Source organism: Ranitomeya variabilis, chromosome 2, assembly GCF_051348905.1.
Source record: "Ranitomeya variabilis isolate aRanVar5 chromosome 2, aRanVar5.hap1, whole genome shotgun sequence".
In the NCBI taxonomy this organism is placed as follows: Eukaryota; Metazoa; Chordata; class Amphibia; order Anura; family Dendrobatidae; genus Ranitomeya; species Ranitomeya variabilis.
This window is the reverse complement of record NC_135233.1, coordinates 840,775,238-840,795,494: the sequence shown is the minus strand read 5'-3', so window position 1 is coordinate 840,795,494 and position 20,257 is coordinate 840,775,238. Positions and strand designations below refer to the sequence as shown.

Genomic DNA, 20,257 nt, shown 5'->3' with positions numbered 1-20,257 from the left:
AAGAGGTTTCTACCATTTTTTGCACTACGTGGTTCGACCACCCGTGATTCTATCACGCCATGCTCCGCACCCGAGACTTCTAGGAGCAACTTTGCGCTCACCGTATCATAGACAACCTCCTATCCCCCAGCCTGCTACACACAGGCAGCAGACTCAATACCCCAGAACAGTGCTGGCACATTCAAGACAAAACATGCAACAGGTTAGAAGCAATCAATCACGGTTTGTGCTCCTCACAGCCAGTAGCCGTGGGTTCTTTTAAGGCCACCAGGTATACGTAGCACACACCCTACCGTGTCAGGGCGGCACAGACACTCTGCAAACACGAGTACGTAACTACAAGAATGGCTCGAGTAACACAAGCAAGTACTACAGATTCATAAAGAAATCAGCAGACTTACCGTGTTTTTATGGAGGTGATCAGTCTCCTAGTCGAGCCAGCCTGGACGTTCTTCCTCGATCCAAGCAGAGTGTCGATGCCTGGCGTGCGTATCCCTTAGCAGCACACTTTGTGGCCCCAAAAATGTGAGGGTGATCTCTTAAAGTGAGATCAATATGATTGCTTGTACCTGACCAAATATAAGCTGAGTGCGTGTTTAGAGGCTCAGAATGTATCAGATTCACAGAGACGATACACTCCTCTCTCAGTGATGGCTCACTCACAACTGCTTTATTCTGAACAAAGGATAATACTAAAAACAGAAAATGGGGGAGGTCGCACAACTTCAGAATAGTTAGTCACTTTGTAATTGGTTCATTCCAAGCTTCATTTCCAAATATGGTGTATTCCAGTGCCTTCACTCCTGCATTCCAAAGATTCCTTCCAGGACCGTTTCAAGGATCTTCAAGACAGTTTCAAAGACACAATCGCCATCTTGTTACACCATCTCTGATCTGACTTATATAAGGTTTAATAATTGATTTCATTAGACATTTTCTCCTTCACAAAACGACCTAGGTCCCAGAGATTTTCCTCACGCTATCAGCGCTATCCGGTCGACATCGGCAGGGTAGGTGGCTGCCTACTTCTCTTTCGTCAGGTCTGGCTTTCCCTCGTCTCCGACGAGTGGGTCAGAGATCTGGTGTCGTCCGGATACAAAATTGCCTTTGCTACACGCCCCCCTTCACCTTTCTTTCCCTCCTGTCCTCCCTCTTCAGAGGCAAGGGCAAACGTGTTCTCCCTGGCCATAGACGCATTGCATCACAATGGCATCATTGTCCCTGTTCCAGAAAGCAAAAGGTTTCAGGGTTTCTATTGAAACCTTTTCGTCGTCCCAAAGAAGGACGGAAAGGTGAAACCAAAATAGACCTCAAACTTCTAAACAAGTTTGTCAAGGTCCGTCATTTCTGCTTGGAATCTCTGCGTTCAGTTATCACTTCCTTGGAAGAAGGGGAATTTTTGGCCTCAATCGACATCCGAGATGCTTACTTGCACATTCCAATCTTCCCCCCTCACCAGAGATTCCTGAGCTTCGCCATTCACGAACAGCATTTCCAATTCACGGCCCTGCCCTTCGGCCTTGCTACTGCCCCCAGAGTGTTCACAAAGGTCATGACGGCCGTTATGTCCATCCTGCACTCTCGGGGCATGATCATTCTGCCCTATCTGGACAACCTGTTGATCAAAAGTCCGTCCTTCCACGACTGCGTGGAGCCATTCACATTACTTGCGATACCCTTTTTCGCCTGGCCTGGCTGATAAACTTAAGCAAATCATTGTCCCGGTCCCGGTAAACGAAGGGCTCAAGAGGTTCTACCTGTTTGCAGTTCAGTCATTACTTTGGCTGCACGGGGTCCTAGGATCAAGATAACCACCATGGTGCTATCGGACCTGTAGCACCCATAGGCAACAGTCCTGGGTAAGTGCTCTGACTCTGAGTCCCCATTACTTTTCCCTGCAAAGGACACATGGGATTAACGTGTCATGAGGTATTCGGTGGTTCAGCCTCATTTTGCAGGGACTGGGATCTAAAGTGCACTATACCCCCCCGAGTGGGTTTTGTCACTGTCGCAGCCCGTAGCGTCACTGGTCACAGCGATACAGTCCCTTCCTCTATCGGTCAGGGTCTTTGCTAGCTTGCCTCTAATGATTCCTCCGTCTCTAACGCAGCATGTTGATTCAGTGGTTAGCACTGCAGCCTTGCAGCGCTGGAATCTTCAGTTCAGATCCCACCACGGATCATGCAAACTCGTCGATAAGAGGGGTGTTTGTAGCCCTTCTCTAGACATTTCTGTGCTTCACCATTCCCTAATAGCATTTTTCAGTTCACGGCCTTGCTACCGTTCCCACAGTGCTCTCGAAGGTCATGACAGCCGTCATGTCAATCTTGCACTCTCGGAACGTGATCGTTCTGCCCTACTCAGATGACATAATCAGGGATCCATCCTTCCAGGACTGCGTGAAGCGCCGGCCGGAAAGCAGAGCACAGCGGTGACATCACCGGAATGTAAGTATGTAGTGTTTGGTTTTTTTTACGTTTACGCTGGTAACCAGGGTAAACATCGGGTTACTAAGCGCGGCCCTGCGCTTAGTAACCCGATGTTTACCCTGGTTACCAGGGGACTTCGCATAGTTGGTCGCTGGAGAGCTGTCTGTGTGACAGCTCTCCAGCGACCACACAGCGACGCTGCAGCGATTGGGATCGTTGTCTAGATCGCTGCTGCGTCGCTAAATGTGACGGTACCTTTAGTGTCAGCCTCCTAGTGGCAGCAGCATACATCCATGGTCTGTGTCCCCCAATGATTGGCTCACAGAAAAGGATTTTACTGTGAAAACTCACAAAAATCCCCATTTTCGTGATCTGGAGCTGGGTGATGGCTTATTTTTTTGCATGCCGAGCTGACATTTTTATTAATACCATTTTGGAGCAGGTGCGATCTTTTGATCGCCCATTATTGCATTTTAAGGGTTTTGACTTTTTTCCTCGTTATTCCGTTTAGCCACCGATCGATGACAACCACAGGGGTCTGCTGCAGACCTCAGGTTGTCATTCCAACCCATTGGCGACCCATGGTTATGTGACACAAGCCCTGATGGGCGAGACTAGTGATGCGCTTCCGGTAAGGACGAGTTAAATGCTGCTGTCAAATTTAACATCCGCAGGTGGATTGCGATTCCACTCATGGCTGTTGCGGGCACTATCAGCTGTACATGTCTGCTGTGATGTGCGCGGAACCCGTACTAAATGGGGAATCCATTATCGGTTTTCTGTACTGTTAAACTGTTTTTTCCTTCACTTATTAATGTATTACTTAGTCCCCTTTGGGGACTTGAACCTGCCATTATCTGACCACTTGAACTATACACAGCACTGCTACAGCACTACTATTTATAGCGAAAAACCACGGTCTCCTATGACTGCCAGCTACATGCTGCCTTTCACAAGAGTACCAAAATGACCGGCACAGGGATCTTCAGCAGAGCCCTGGCTGTCATGGCAACCCATTGGCGTCCCATGATCTTGGTATGACTACATACAATGACGCCCTGCCCTGCCAGCACATGTTAAATACCGCTGTCATTGATTGACAACAGTGTTTAACAGGTTAATAGCTCTACCTTCCCTGCTGCTGTTAGAGGCAGATTGATGGCTGAATAATTCAGCCATCATTTGTTGGGAAAAAACGCGGGCTCAGCTAGCGAGCCTGCATCAAAGTCAGGGACCTAACCTATGACACAACTATATGTCAGGAAGGGGTTAAACACGTACGTGAAAAATGGTACTGATGTCATCAGTGTACAGTCCACATGTCCAATTTTGCCACCAGTGAGATATCGGTGTTTGTCACTAATGAACAAATAAATTACAAAGCTTCTTCTATACATTTTAATGTTAATTGTGAACAGCACACGGAGCCCATCCATGTGCTGTACACATGGACCCATAGACTTTTACTGGCACTTTATATCTGTGATACCGGAGAAAACTGATGTGTCTGAGTTTTGCAAGGACACAAGATCCTTGATCCGGACATGTGAATGGCACAAAGATAATGGATAAAAAAAATGAATATAGGAATATAGGAAGTACGTGCAACATGGACGTCTGAATGAGACTTCGAAGGAAGTCTGTCAGTCTGAAATGAGAGCATAAACAAAGCACAAAACTTTGTAGGGAACATAAGTTCTAACTGTGACTTAGATGGGGACTGTTTCCACACAAGTTGTTTTTTTTCAGCAATTGTCCACACCAAAATATACAAAAGCTAGCTGCTCTGAGGTTTTTCTTAATTTTTTGTTCTTTTGCATATTTTTAGTCCATATTTGAAGCAGCATTTTTTAATGTGTTTCTTTAGTGCAGATAGGCTGGGATTTTGCAATTATTATTATTTAAAGAGCAGTTGCTACTATGCTACGTGGTAAAAAAAAAAAAAGTATACAAACATAAATCACCAAAACCCATTCTAAAAGGACAATCTTTCTTTATACTTTGGGTCAGAGGGACGCTATAGACAAATTCGGCATAATTTGCATCGGTAGTGGAAAATGGCTACAAATGCTTAGAGGAGACAATGCTCATACAGTAACTAATCATACTATTGGACTGTGCTATGTTGTCTAATGGATAAATCTTCTCAATATTATGGTAACATGGGTTATACCATTGTAACGTATATGAGGAGCCTCCTGCATGTTCTCTGATGGCAGATGGGTGAAATAGTGGAACTTAAAGGGAATTTGTCAACAGGGTTTTGATACCTCATCTGAGAGCAGTATGATGTAGGCAAAGAGACCCTGAATCCAACGATGTATCACTGTTCTGACACAATCAGAGTTTTTAGATTTAGCAATGCAGCAGAGCTGAGAAAGCTGACCCTGCCCACACAATGCTCCCTATATACATTGTCTATATACAGTGAGCTACCTATCACAGGAGGGAAGGAACCAAACACCTAGAGCAGGGACAGCAGTCCCAGAAAAAGGAAACCAGAGCGGGATATATGTATTAATATATATAAATCTTTATTAGTGGTAATGATACATAAAGTTAAAAAGTGCACATGTTGGATAAAATAGTTAAAATAATATTTCCAGACAAATATACATAAGCCAATAGGCCTACGGTGTGCCAAAAGAGATTGGGCAATAGAATAGTAATTATATGTATATGTCTCCCCAATATGTAAAAAAATGAAAACGTGAAACTTTTATAAAAAGTAACCCAAAAAAACAGGGTTAGAAGGGAAAGTGCCAATTGTGCAAAGGTGCAATCGTGCGTTTTGTTGGATACGGTGTCGCCACAAGGTATATGTCCTCCTTATTTTCATATAGTTTTCTTTATTGTCTTTTGTGTGCAAGGCACTTTATAGCTTTTTTGAGTGATTTACACTAATTTATATTGCACGATTGCACCTTTGCACAATTGGCACTTTCCCTTCTAACCCTGTTTTTTTTGGTTACTTTTTATAAAAGTTTCACGTTTTCATTTTTTTACATATTGGGGAGACATATACATATAATTACTATTCTATTGCTCAATCTCTTTTGGCACACCGTAGGCCTATTGGCTTATGTATATTTGTCTGGAAATATTATTTTAACTATTTTATCCAACATGTGCACTTTTTAACTTTATGTATCATTACCACTAATAAAGATTTATATATATTAATACATATATCCCGCTCTGGTTTCCTTTTTCTGGGACTGCTGTCCCTGCTCTAGGTGTTTGGTTCCTTTCATGGTAAGAGTGGTTTCCACTCACGTTTATTGTTATCACTGGGGTTATTATAAAATATTACTATTATTAATATTATTTTTATTATTTTTACCCATTTTTGTGGTTTCAATCTCTATCACAGGAGGGAGTAAAGTTGGACCAGGGGGGACAGGCTTCTGTAGTCCAAGCAATAATTACAAAGTAATAAAACCTTCACTGTAAGTATGATGGCTGGGATGAGTATCTATGTGCTATTCTAGTAATCTTTAAAAAGTGCAATGTCTCTTTTCTGAAGTCACACCTCTCTGTGCCAATAGCTCGTTTCTCTGCTCCCCATTCTGCGCTTACCTGGGTGTAAAAACCTTTCCATAGTAATAATGTCAGCCTTCCTACTGCTTCCGATTTTCATACAGACTGTCAGTGGTCGGCTAAATAGAGGATGGCTACATCAAAAAAGACAAAAGGCGGTATTTTACACGTACTTTAATATTACGTTTCCAGTAGTTAAAGTTGCAAATCATAATTTTTCACTTGTATCCAAACATAGGTGTTTTTTTCCCAATTTCACATGTAATTAAATAAGTCATTGATTAATATCACTAATACAGCAATTCCGAAGCCAATGTCTAATGGTTATGGGATGTTGCTCTTACTTGTTACCGTTATTGGCCTGACTCATAACTTAGGCAGTTATAACCACTCAGCAATCTTGGGTCACTTCTTTATTCCTCTGGGGTGTACACACCCTTATCTTCGTTGCAGGTGTCCCCCTGCTTTATATTAGGCAGTACTGCTTCCGTATAGAATCTTTCTAGCTTTGGTTCTATGTCTTTCCAAAAATCTAGGTCAAATTTCACTGGGGCAACTGCAGTCTCCATTTTGGTGTATACAACAAAGTCTGCATCGTTTATGCCAGAAACGGCCATCTGGCACTGTACCTGGGTAAAATAGGCATGTTGTCGCTTCAGAGCATAAGAATCTCCATTCGAGGTTAAGCAGAAATTGCTGTCTTTGCATGCTTCACGTATTGTATGCTCTCGGTGTTTATACGGGCACTTCACCTCTAAGACATTTAGAATCTCTCCTGTGCGCTTGTCTTTCACTATCCCATCAGGACTTGCTGCCAGCCAGTTTTTGGTTGGGTGAATGAATAAACCACATGCTTCCACCATCACTTTTCTGCCTTTATTGATTGATGCCAGACTCTCATAGGCAGTCACAGCTTTTTTTTCATTCCTGATACCCCAGCTCATGGCAGTAGTTTGCACTCTGGGTGCAGAACCCAGTATAGCTTTCAGATAAGATTGAGGAATATCATTGGTTCTTTGATTAGCAAATTTACTGTGAGATACCTGATGCGCTAAAGAGGCGGTAATGCGGTTCTTACGCCAGTAATGCCACTCCTGATTGTCTCGTTGCCCTCGGGTTTCTATCTCAATTTTAGAAATATCTCCCTGAGTAAGATGATCTTGAAGAAAATCTACAGATATGCTTCTACCTTGTCTTGTAGGGACATCACGGACTGGAGGAAGAGCCCCAGATTCCTTGGAAGTTGGTGTATACTTGGCAGTGGTTGCTCTTCTTTCAGCCTTTGAAGACTCTTGGCTTTCTGTGCTTTTTGTTGTTGGATGGACGCTTTTTCTGTTGAGCACTTTAGGTGGCTCACTGGCACAGCGTGGCTCTTGAACTTTGCCGGATGGGCCAGGCTTTTCCAGTGCTTTACCTTGATGAGATCTTCTAGTCGACAAGTTGCTATGAGGGCGGTCTACAGCAGGTATAGGACTTATTCCTGGTACAGCCTTTTGTGAATGTTTTCCTTCCGGTGGACCCATTTTTTTAAATGGTCAAAAACCTGTAGATAAAAAAAATCACTTGGGTTATTCAATATGTAACATGAATAAGTCCTGGAAGTGCTCTTAGAAAATAATATGCAAACACTTCCAGATTGCTCACAAATTTTATATATTTATGTAGTCTAACAATCTGGACATGTATGTGGTTTGAAAAGGGTGAGGAGAGCAAGGGCCAAGTCTGTGCTTCGCGGTCAGAGATCGGACTGATTTGCACGGATGACTGAATAAGCCCTTATTCTAACATGACTCAAATGGTCATGTCTCTATTTCTGATACAATCCTGCTCTCTTTTTTTTCTCCCCTTGCCTTGTACTCATTCTCACTTTCCCTTTGGCTTTCCCTTCATCCTCAAATATTACATGTGCACCTGACCTAGTTTTAAGTGTCTATGCAGCTCAGGTGTACACTGTACAGTTCAGTTCAAGACCAGGCCATTTACCCCCATGCCTGCCTAGGCACATTTGTTTTTTTGTACATACGGGTTGGAGAACCTTGAAAATGTTTCTCATTCAAATATTCAAATGATTTTTGCATTTTTTTTTGTTATGCCTGGGGACTAAATTTTATCTTATTTAATACTCTTATGAAACTCTACAAACCCAACCTCAATAGCGTACAGAGGCGCGACGATAAATTGCAACAAATGCTATATAGTAAAAAATGTAATTTTTATTATTAACATCAGATAAAATAGTATGATAGAATTCAGTGAGGTCAAGCTTAGGAACATACGAAAAGTGGGGGAAATTGCACTGCCTAAAATAAGAAAAAAGACCACCCATGCAGAGAAAATATGGAATCAATTCTAATTCATGAATTACAAATAAAGTGCATAGTGTAAATATTAGCATTTACCATGAGGGCAGCACGGTGGCTTAGTGGTTAGCACTGCAGCCTTGCAGCGCTGGAGTCCTGGGTTCGAATCCCACCAAGGACAACATCTGCAAAGAGTTTGTATGTTCTCTCCGTGTTTGCGTGGGTTTCCTCCGGGCACTCCGGTTTCCTCCCACATTCCAAAGACATACTGATAGGGAATTTAGATTGTGAGCCCCATTGGGGACAGCGATGATAATGTGTGCAAAGCTGTAAAGCGCTGCGGAATATGTTAGCGCTATATAAAAATAAAGATTATTATTATTATTATGAGCTGTGCATGGGCTTCAGCCTGATCCTAATAACCGTGATAGGTGCCAATGAAAGGCCGGTATATGACTCCTAGTGTTGTCAGCAGTACAATACCTGTAAAGTGCTGAATGCAAAAAGTCCCTGCTGCCTCGCGCTCTCACCCCGACAGTGCCGTTTTGCTTCCTCTCTGGGGTCATATACACTAGGAGTCATATACCGGCCTTTCACTGGCACCTATCACAGTTATTAGGATCAGGCTGAAGCCCATGCACAGCTCATGGTAAATGCTAATATTTGCACTATGCACTTTATTTGTAATTCATGAATTATAACAATAGGTGCAGAATATCAGAAACATTGTGGGAATGCAGTTTTAAAGGGGAAATTCAGTCTCCTGGCCAGATAGTAGAGCTGATGTCTCTTAGGCTACGTTCACATTTGCGTTGTGCGCCGCAGCGTCGGCGCCGCAATGCACAACGCAAACAAAAACGCGGCAAAACGCATGCACAACGCTGCGTTTTGCGCCGCATGCGTCCTTTTTTCTATTGATTTTGGACGCAGCAAAAATGCAACTTGCTGCGTCCTCTGCGCCCGGACGCGTGCGCCGCAGTGACGCATGCGGCGCAAAACGCAAGTGCACCGCATGTCCATGCGCCCCCATGTTAAATATAGGGGCGCATGACGCATGCGGCGCCGCTGCGGCGCCCGACGCTGCGGCGCGGACCGCAAATGTGAACGTAGCCTTAGTTCTCCTTCCCAGTGATCACATGACCCCTGGGTTTTGACAAGCGCTGACAGCACTTCCTATATGCTGTGATCATAGTACCTGTTTAGTGCTGTGTATACAGCAATGGGAAGGCAGAGACAGGGTTAAACCATATGTGCCTTCCCTATGGGGTGTCTGACAGCCTACTCACTGCTCTCACAAGTTCAAGATTACACGCAGCAACCTTTTAGAACATGTGGACTGCCTGCACGATTATTGTCGATGAGCGGTTCAGAAGTAGATAAAATTAGTTTTATATATCTAATATTAATATATTCATGGTCCATGTATGGGGAGAGCAGAATAAACTGCTGCCATACTTATCTAGCTGAGGCTGATGTGCCTGAAGAACAACAGGATCAAGCATGTAAATTTCAGCTGTCTCGCCCTTTTCTCCCCTGTGACATCATCTGTTAGCAGAGAGTTGTGAGGCCCCCATACAGATCAGAAGGTCATTCGATCCTGCCAAAGCCTTCTATGTAAGGGGGCTTTGTAAATTTAATGAGGTCCTTTCACAACATTTTTCATGTTGAACAGGACACACAATATATGGTAATGGTGGCTGCAGAACAGAATACAACTGTTTTGATTTTTTTTTTGTCTCTTTGTTGTGGAGATATTTTTAATCAAAGTATTCAGCACCTAAATAGTTAAAAAAAAGTTCAAGTGGGCATTACCAGAGAGATTTTACTGGGCTAGTCTACTTCTGCTCCCTGTATGATGTTGACCAATCACAAGCAGGCAGCAACAATCTAAGGAAATAAAATGCCAACCAAAGCTCACAACAGATGTCTGTGTGTGAGATATAATGATACAGCGCTGAACCCCTGCATGAGTCAGTGTAGTGGGTGGTGCAGTGCAGCTGAGTTTAGCTGCGTCACATAGAAAAGCCTTCCAGCTATCATAGCACTGTCAGCTCTGCTGCTATACTGTCTCTTTCCCCCCACATTGCCTGTCTGTCGATGTGTCAGTAATCACACGTCAATTGCTTTGCAGTGAGATCAGGGCTGTCATTACATGTCACACAGGAGTAACATGCCTGTCCTGGATTACTATTGAGTAAGATGTAATGAGAGCCTGCACTGATCTAATTGCAGAGAGATTACGTTGAGCACAACAGATATAACTGTGATACTGACACTGAGCTCTCATCTCTGCACAGGCATTGTGGGGCAGTCGTCGTAAAGCAGAGCCAACAGTGCTATGAGAGGAAGAGTGCTGATAGAAGGGTTTGTAATGTGACACAGCTTAACTCACTCCCATCAAAAATCTTATCCTCTCAAAATATTGCAATCATATTATATAGCACATTGTACTTACAATTGCTCATTTTGCCTTTCTACCCAGCTAATTCTTCCCTTTTCTCTGCTGTATATAGAAACAGGAAATGTCTTGTCCCTACATTTTTCATCCCCCTCTTCAACTCCTACTCCGCTCTTCCCCACCATTCCAGGGACTTTTGCAGTGTCTTATGACTCATACGGAGAAAATGTACCTCCTGTTTCTACATAGAGCTAAGAAGGTTTCATCTAGCCAGTATTTAATCATATGATGTCATAGACCTTAATGGAAAAGAGAAGAATTGAGCAAAATGAGCAATTGTAAGTACACAGTGCTATATAATATGATGACTGCAATATATTAAGAGGATACAATTTTGATGGGAGTGCTTCTTTAAGAAAAAAAGAGTTAACTTATTAAGTGCCAAGTACTTTGATTCCTAATCTCCGCAACAGAGAGATGAGATTCGAAAAAAAAAGTTATATTCCTCTTTGTATTCACTCTTACATTGTGTCCAGTGCAACATGAAACATTTGGTGAAAGGTCCACTGCAAGCCAAAGGTATCACCTTTATTAACACATTTAAAAATCCCGGTGTTTTTCAACTTGAATGTATTTTTTTTAATTAGCTGCATAGAATTGGGGGCTAAAAAATAATTTCTGCAATTGAGCTCCATTAAACACTTTGCACCACTTGCTTGCCATAGCCTCTGTGTTGCACTGTGCATTGCTGGCTGCAGAATGAGTAAACTGAGAACCTGTCAGTCAGCCAAGCCATGATGGTCTCATGAGGTGTTTGTAACTTTATCTGTCTTTTTCTAAGCTGATTTATGTCCACAGACCACTTCAAAGTTGAAACAAAGAGCATCTAAAGGCAAAACAGTGCAACATTTTTTTTATGAAACCCAGTAGCAGAAATCATTTTTAGCTCTACATACATGCATTTTAGTGCAGAAAAAAAGTCACCAAAGGTGGAAAACCCCTTAATGTTAGCAGATGTTGAAAAATTCAATTCGTCCAGCTTTGCTGGGAGGCGCAGTGTTTCCACACAGGGGGTTTCCTAATGACTGTAAAAATAGAAGTGAAATCTTGTGAGGAAGAAGACCAGAATGGATGAGAGACTGGACTCTGCACAGCGCCCCCTGCTGGTCATACACATAGGCAGCGCTTCATAGGATACTGCTTGTATAAATCTAGCCATTTGTAGACCTCACGTTAGCAATCTTTTCACATTGTGACATCTGATTTATAGCCGTCATTATTCCATTCTTTAATATCCTGATGAAGACGGCGTGATGTGATTTCTCCGTGCCTGTAGTTAATAACTAAATGCCGAGGTTGTAGCACAGATCACAGACATGACATATATTCCTACAGACATTACTCCCTGGAGCCCTCGGCCATGTAGAAAGCCTCCATCACATTACCTTCTCTAGTCTCTTGCGGGTCGTCCTCTTCTGGAGATCAGTGATGACTTCTGTCACTGTTTCACTGTCACTCCTAGTTTCGTTTCCTCAGATTGGTCTCTCATGGAGCCCTCCCTCTTCTCCCTCCCCAGCCTTTACCTCACAGCACATGAACAGCAGGCGGCCAAGCAGAATGAGTGGCAGGGACATGCCAGGACATAGCCTGCACCATACACATATTCCACAGCACTTTACAGACATTGTCATCACTCTCCCCAATGGAGCTCACAATCTGAATTCCCTATCAGTGTGTCTTTGGAGTGTGACTATACCCAGCTACTAAGCATAATAACCCAGCACAACATGGCATACTGTGCACAAGATCAAAAGCTTCACACGGGTAATAGGGGGTCAGAAAAGGTAGTAGGTGAGGATGCATATGGCGAACAGAGTAATAATAATATAATAATATTTTTTATTTATATAGCGCCAACATATTCCGCAGCGCTTTACAACTTATAGAGGGGACTTGTACAGACAATAGACATTACAGCATAACAGAAATCACAGTTCAAAACAGATACCAAGAGGAGTGAGGGCCCTGCTCGCAAGCTTACAACCTATGAGGAAAAGGGGAGACACGAGAGGCGGATGGTAACAATTGCTTTAGTTATTTGGACCAGCCATAGTGTAAGGCTCGGGTGTTCATGTAAAGCTGCATGAACCAGTTAACAGCCTAAGTATGTAGCAGTACAGACACAGAGGGCTATTAACTGCATAAAGTGTATGAGAACATGATGAGAGGAACCTGATTATGTTTTTTTTTTTTTTTTTTAATAGGCCACACAGGTATAGTTAGGTTAATGCGTTGAGGCGGTAAGCCAGTCTGAACAAATGCGTTTTTAGGGCACGCTTAAAACTGTGGGGATTGGGGATTAATCGTATTAACCTGGGTAGTGCATTCCAAAGAATTGGCGCAGCACGTGTAAGTAAAGTCTTGGAGACGGGAATGGGAGGTTCTGATTATTGAGGATGCTAACCTGAGGTCATTAGCGGAGCGGAGGGCACGGGTAGGGTGGTAGACTGAGACCAGAGAGGAGATGTAGGGTGGTGCTGAGCCATGGAGTGCTTTGTGGATGAGGGTAGTAGTTTTGTACTGGATTCTGGAGTGGATGGGTAGCCAGTGTAATGACTGGCACAAGGTAGAGGCATCGGTGTAACGGTTGGTGAGGAATATGATCCTGGCAGCAGCATTCAGGACAGATTGGAGCGGGGAGAGTTTGGTAAGAGGGAGGCCGATTAGTAGAGCGTTACAATAGTCCAGACGAGACTATGTAAATGCTATACAATTAGACCAAAATGCCATGTGTCAAAACGCAATCAAAATGGCGAGCGCCTAAAGACTCTTGTACACATTTTCTAATGTCATCTGAACTCGCTGATATTGACGGGTTCGACTGATGGTCTAATATGTATTGTGGCACCGGCCGACTGATAGGAGAAATGTCGAATGCGCATGTCCGATTTCAAACTGCAGATCACAGTGCTCTCTCTGAGATAAGCTGCCAGGAACGCTCCTACGTATGGGAGAGCCAGTTAAGATGACTGGCAGACATTTTTTTTTTTCCCTTAGGCCGGGGTCAGACATAACGTATAAAAATACGGTCCGTTTTTTACGGCCAAGATATGCAGAAAAGTTCCTGAACAGTGATCCATATTCAATGCGAGGATGCAATTTTTTTCTCCAAAATATATCCGTGTGTCATACGTATGGCATCCGTACGGCGTGATTTGCTCGCCGGCTTGCAAAATGGACATATAATAAATCCATGGGCTCAAATATTCGTGAAAACATATATACAGTCTCTCTCCCTCTCTCTGACACACACACACACATATATATATTTATATTTCATACAGAGCTATAAGTCCTTACCAAACCCGACAGGATATGAGACATGGTTTACATACAGTAAACCATTACATATCGGTTATATCTTTATATATCCCTCACTAATAATGTTAGTAGTGTGTTTGTGCAAAATTTGGGATCTCTAGATGTTAAACTAAAGGGTTAAATCACGGAAAAAATAGTCGTGGGCTCCTGCGCAATTTTCTCCGCCGGAGTGGGAAAGCCAGTGACTGAGGGCAGATATTAATAGCCTAGAGAGGGAGCATGGTTATTGCCCCCCCCCCCCCCCCGGCTAAAAACATCTTCCCCCAGCCACCCCAGGAAAGCCACTCTCTTCCTGCTCCCTTGTAGCGGTGGGATATGGGCTAATAAGGGGTTAATGTCACCTTGCTGTTGTAAGGTGACAGTAAGCCTGGTGAAAAATGGAGAGGAGTCAATAAGACACCTATCCATTATTAAGCCGCTAGTCTGTATGTAAACCATGTCTCATATCCTGTCGGGTTCGGGAATTATTTGGCAAAAGCCGACAATTGAATTACCGGCTTTTATGCTACATAGCTCTGTATTAAATATATATATACAGTCATGGCCAAAAGTATTCACACCCCTGCATTTCTGTCAGATAATGCTCAGTTTCTTCCTGAACATGATTGAAAACACAAATTCTTTGGTATTATTATCTTCATTTAATTTGTCTTAAATGAAAAAAACACAAAAAGATTTGTTCTAAAGCCAAATTGGACATAATTCCACACCAAACATAAAAAAGGGGGTGGACAAAAGTATTGGCACTGTTCGAAAAATCATGTGATGCTTCTCTAATTTGTGTAATTAACAGCACCTGTAACTTACCTGTGGCACCTAACAGGTGTTAGCAATAACTAAATCACACTTGCAGCCAGTTGACATGGATTAAAGTTGACTCAACCTCTGTCCTGTGTCCTTGTGTGTACCACATTAAGGGCTCATTTCCACATGCGAGGCACACGTCCGTATCTCGCATGAGGAAACCAAGCTGTGGAGCCGGCACTCCAGAGCGGAGCGTGCGGCCGCATAGGAACACATGGAGCTGCACAGCTCCGCTCCAAAGTGCTGGCTCCAGAGCTTGGTTTCCACATGCGAGATACAGACGTGTGCCTCGCATGTGGAAATGAGCCCTAAGCATGAAGAAAATAAAGAAGACCAAAGAACTGTCTGAGGACTTGAGAAACCAAATTGTGAGGAAGCATGAGCAATCTCAAGGCTACAAGTCCATCTCCAGAGACCTGAATGTTCCTGTGTCTACCGTGCGCAGTGTCATCAAGAAGTTTAAAGCCTATGGCACTGTGGCTAACCTCCCTAGATGTGGACGGAAAAGAAAAATTTACAAGAGATTTCAACGCAAGATTGTGCGGATGTTGGATAAAAAACCTCGACTAACATCCAAACAAGTTCAAGCTGCCCTGCAGTCCGAGTGTACAACAGTGTCAACCCTTACTATCCGTCGGTGTCTAAATGAAAAGTGACTGTATGGTAGGAAATCCAGGAAGACCCCACTTCTTACACAGAGACATAAAAAAGCCAGGCTGGAGTTTGCCAAAACTTACCTGAAAAAGCCTAAAATGTTTTGGAAGAATGTTCTCTGGTCAGATGAGACAAAAGTAGAGCTTTTTGGGCAAAGGCATCAACACAGACTTTACAGGAGAAAAAAAGAGGCATTCAAAGAAAAGAACACGGTCCCTACAGTCAAACATGGCGGAGGTTCCCTGATGTTTTGGGGTTGCTTTGCTGCCTCTGGCACTGGACTGCTTGACCATGTGCATGGCATTGTGAAGTCTGAAGACTACCAACAAATTTTGCAGCATAATGTAGGGCCCAGTGTGAGAAAGCTGGGTCTCCCTCAGAGGTCATGGGTCTTCCAGCAGGACAATGACCCAAAACACACTTCAAAAAGCACTAGAAAATGGTTTGAGAGAAAGCACTGGAGACTTCTAAGGTGGCCAGCAATGAGTCCAGACCTGAATCCCATAGAACACCTGTGGAGAGATCAAAAAATGGCAGTTTGGAGAAGGCACCCTTCAAATATTAGGGACCTGGAGCAGTTTGCCAAAGAAGAATGGTCTAAAATTCCAGAAGAGCATTGTAAGAAACTCATTGATGGTTACCGGAAGCGGTTGGTCGAAGTTATTTTGGCTAAAGGTTGTGCAACCAAGTATTAGGCTGAGGGTGCCAATATTTTTGTCTGGCCCATTTTTAGAGTTTTGTGTGAAATGATCAATGTTTTGCTTTTTGCTTCATTCTCTTTTGTGTTTTTTCATTTAAGACAAATTAAATGAAGATAATAATACCAAAGAATTTGTGTTTTCAATCATCTTCAGGAAGAAACTGAGTATTATCTGACAGAATTGCAGGGGTGTGAATACTTTTGGCCATGACTGTATATATATATATATATATATATATATATATATATATATATATATATATATATATATATATATATATATATATGTGTGTGTGTATATATATATATATATATATATATACACTCACTGGCCACTTTATTAGGTACACCTGTCCAACTTCTTGTTAACACTTAATTTCTAATCAGCCAATCACATGGCGGCAACTCAGTGCATTTAGGCATGTAGACATGGTCAAGACAATCTCCTGCAGTTCAAACCGAGCATCAGTATGGGGAAGAAAGGTGATTTGAGTGCCTTTGAACGTGGCATGGTTGTTGGTGCCAGAAGGGCTGGTCTGAGTATTTCAGAAACTGCTGATCTACTGGGATTTTCACGCACAACCATCTCTAGGGTTTACAGAGAATGGTCCGAAAAAGAAAAAAAATCCAGTGAGCGGCAGTTCTGTGGGCGGAAATGCCTTGTTGATGCCAGAGGTCAGAGGAGAATGGGCAGACTGGTTCGAGCTGATAGAAAGGCAACAGTGACTCAAATCGCCACCCGTTACAACCAAGGTAGGCCTAAGAGCATCTCTGAACGCACAGTGCGTCGAACTTTGAGGCAGATGGGCTACAGCAGCAGAAGACCACACCGGGTACCACTCCTTTCAGCTAAGAACAGGAAACTGAGGCTACAATTTGTACAAGCTCATCGAAATTGGACAGTAGAAGATTGGAAAAACGTTGCTTGGTCTGATGAGTCTCGATTTCTGCTGCGACATTCGGATGGTAGGGTCAGAATTTGGCGTAAACAACATGAAAGCATGGATCCATCCTGCCTTGTATGGAGCATCTTTGGGATGTGCAGCCGACAAATCTGCGGCAACTGTGTGATGCCATCATGTCAATATGGACCAAAATCTCTGAGGAATGCTTCCAGCACCTTGTTGAATCTATGCCACGAAGAATTGAGGCAGTTCTGAAGGCAAAAGGGGTCCAACCCGTTACTAGCATGGTGTACCTAATAAAGTGGCCGGTGAGTGTATATATATATATATATATAATATACAGTACAGACCAAAAGTTTGGACACACCTTCTCATTTAAAGATTTTTCTGTATTTTCATGACTATGAAAATTGTACATTCACACTGAAGGCATCAAAACTATGAATTAACACATGTGGAATTATATTATTAACAAAAAAGTGTGAAACAACTGAAATTCTGTCTTATATTCTAGGTTCTTTAAAGTAGCCACCTCTTGCTTTGATGACTGCTTTGCACACTCTTGGCATTCTCTTGATGAGCTTCAAGAGTAAGTCACCGGGAATGGTCTTCCAATAATCTTGAAGGAGTTCCCAGAGATGCTTAGCACTTGTTGGCCCTTTTGCCTTCACTCTGCGGTCCAGCTCACCCCAAACCATCTCGATTGGGTTCAGGTCTGGTGACTGTGGAGGCCAGGTCATCTGCAGTAGCACCCCATCACTCTCTTTCTTGATCAAATAGCCCTTACACAGCCTGGAGGTGTGTTTGGGGTCATTGTCCTGTTGACAAATAATTGATGGTCCAACTAAATGCAAACCAGATGGAATAGCATGCCGCTGCAAGATGCTGTGGTGGCCATGCTGTTTCAGTATGCCTTCAATTTTGAAAAAATCCCCAACAGTGTCACCAGCAAAGCACCCCCACACCATCACACCTCCTCCTCCATGCTTCACGGTGGGAACCAGGCATGTAGAGTCCATCTGTTCACCTTTTCTACGTCGCACAAAGATACGGCGGTTGGAACCAAAGATCTCAAATTTGGACTCATGAGACCAAAGCACAGATTTCCACTGGTCTAATGTCCATTCCTTGTGTTCTTTAACCCAAACAAATCTCTTCTGCTTGTTTCCTGTCCTTAGCAGTGGTTTCCTAGCAGCTATTTTACCATGAAGGCCTGCTGCACAAAGTCTCCTCTTAACAGTTGTTGTAGAGATGTGTCTGCTGCTAGAACTCTGTGTGGCATTGACCTGGTCTCTAATCTGAGCTGCTGTTAACCTGCGATTTCTGAGGCTGGTGACTCCGATAAACTTATCCTCAGAAGCTGAGGTGACTCTTGGTCTTCCTTTCCTGGGGAGGTCCTCATGTGAGCCAGTTTCTTTGTAGCGCTTGATGGTGTTTGCCACTGCACTTGGGGACAGTTTCAAAGTTTGCCCAATTTTTCGGACTGACTGACCTTCATTTCTTAAAGTAATGATGGCCACTCGTTTTTCTTTACTTAGCTGCTTTTTTGTTGCCTTTATACAAATTCTAGCAGTCTATTCAGTAGGACCAGGGGTGGGATTCAAATTTTTAACAACAGGTCCTCTAAGTCGCGGCGGCCGGAATTTTGGCCACGCCCATTTTCAATAACCCCGCCCATACTAATAAGCCACGCCCAGTGGCACGATTCATATTTTTGGAAGCAGTTTGTCTCCCTTAATGACAAGAATACGTTGTGACATACGGTATTAAAGTCATTCAAAGAAACAAACGACTAAAGCAAATGTACTGCACAGGACAATTGTCCGTGTACAAGGTGCTTTAGCTGATCAGTCCACAACATCCTTAGTTAAATTACTAAAGTAGAAGTATGAAACAGTAAACTATGTAGTACTCACTTGAAAGCAAAAACAGTATTCAAGGATTCTAACCAAAGAAAAGTTTAATACTGTAATATAATATAAAAAAGTTTAATTTTCTTTTATAAAAGTAAGCAGCTGTCAAACCTGCTCTGCGAGCAGGTCTGAGAGTGCTGGAGCGCATACCTGCGCTCCTGTTACAGAGCCCGCCCCGACCGCAGGTGTCCTAAACGGGACTCAGAGAGGCAGCGCGATGCTGCCTCTTTGAGTCCCGTTCAGGACACTTGCGGTCGACTCCGGGCTTTGAACAGGAGCGCAGGTATGCGCTCCAGCACTCTCAGACCCGCTCGCAGGGCAGGTTTGACAGCCGCTTTGCTGCGATTATACGCACCGTATAATCGCAGCAAAATCGTCCGTGTGCGCCTGCCCTTAGGTAAACCTGCATTCGCAGAGGGTTGGACCCGATGGCCCTTGAGGTCCCTTCCAACTCTACAATTTTATAATTCTAAGAATGCTAGCACCAAAGAACAAGGCGCTGATACTGTATATGGGAGAGGGGTGTTATACGGGTTGTGTACTACAGCTCTGCATTTCTCTATACATTATTCAAGGACCAAACAAACCTTGAGGAGTCTTCCATGATGTCAACGTGGCATCCACTGTGTTTCTAGCCAGCAGCTTCAGCTGGTAGCTAAAAATAAGAGAGAAAGTGTTAGGGGCACTGTGATGTCTATATGAACACGATCGTGTCATATACATACACATCAGCTTCTCCCTCCTATATACATACACATTTCCCCGTATACACAGCTCCACTTTCCAGGATCCTCCACCTTCCCCCATCCTAACCCATCATCTTCTGCAACCTCTGCCACTGTTCTGCATCCCCCCCCCCATTCACCGACCCCAGCAGCTGGCCCCCCGCACATTCACCAACAACAACGGCAGCACATGCACTGTCATCGTTCGTACCCCCGAGGCCACAGTCATGACCCCAGCGCAGCAGTTGGCCCCCGCTGCCGATTGGATCGCCCCCCCCGGGCCGCACAATCACCCCCCCCCCCCCCAGCACAGCAGCTGGCACCCTTCCCGAGGATCGCCCCCCACCCCCTAGGCTGCACAATCACACCCCAGTGCAGCAGCAGCTACAGCCGGCACCACCCCTAATGACCCCCCCCAGCGCAGATACAGCCATCTCGACGTTCGGACCCCTGCCCGGCCGCACAGTCACACCCCAGCAGCACACAGCCGGCCATGGCCGACAATGGG

At 43.8% G+C, this 20,257-nt stretch overlaps 1 protein-coding gene across 1 annotated transcript; it reads right to left on the bottom strand.

Annotated features, from left to right (window-relative positions):
• Window positions 1-6,134: 6,134 nt before the first annotated feature.
• On the bottom strand, window positions 6,135-12,201 carry LOC143807967 (uncharacterized). The gene is made up of 2 exons (XM_077290120.1): window positions 12,113-12,201; window positions 6,135-7,512 (listed from the first exon to the last, which is right to left on the bottom strand). The coding sequence occupies exon 2, from the start codon at window positions 7,490-7,492 to the stop codon at window positions 6,383-6,385; it is 1,110 nt and encodes a 369-aa protein (XP_077146235.1). The 5' UTR covers window positions 7,493-7,512; window positions 12,113-12,201; the 3' UTR covers window positions 6,135-6,382.
• Between the last annotated feature and the right edge of the window lie 8,056 nt (window positions 12,202-20,257).

Coding starts and splice junctions, on each gene's coding strand:
- LOC143807967 (XM_077290120.1), bottom strand. CDS start 7,492: ATGGGTCCACCGGAAGGAAAACATTCACAAAAGGCTGTACCAGGAATA.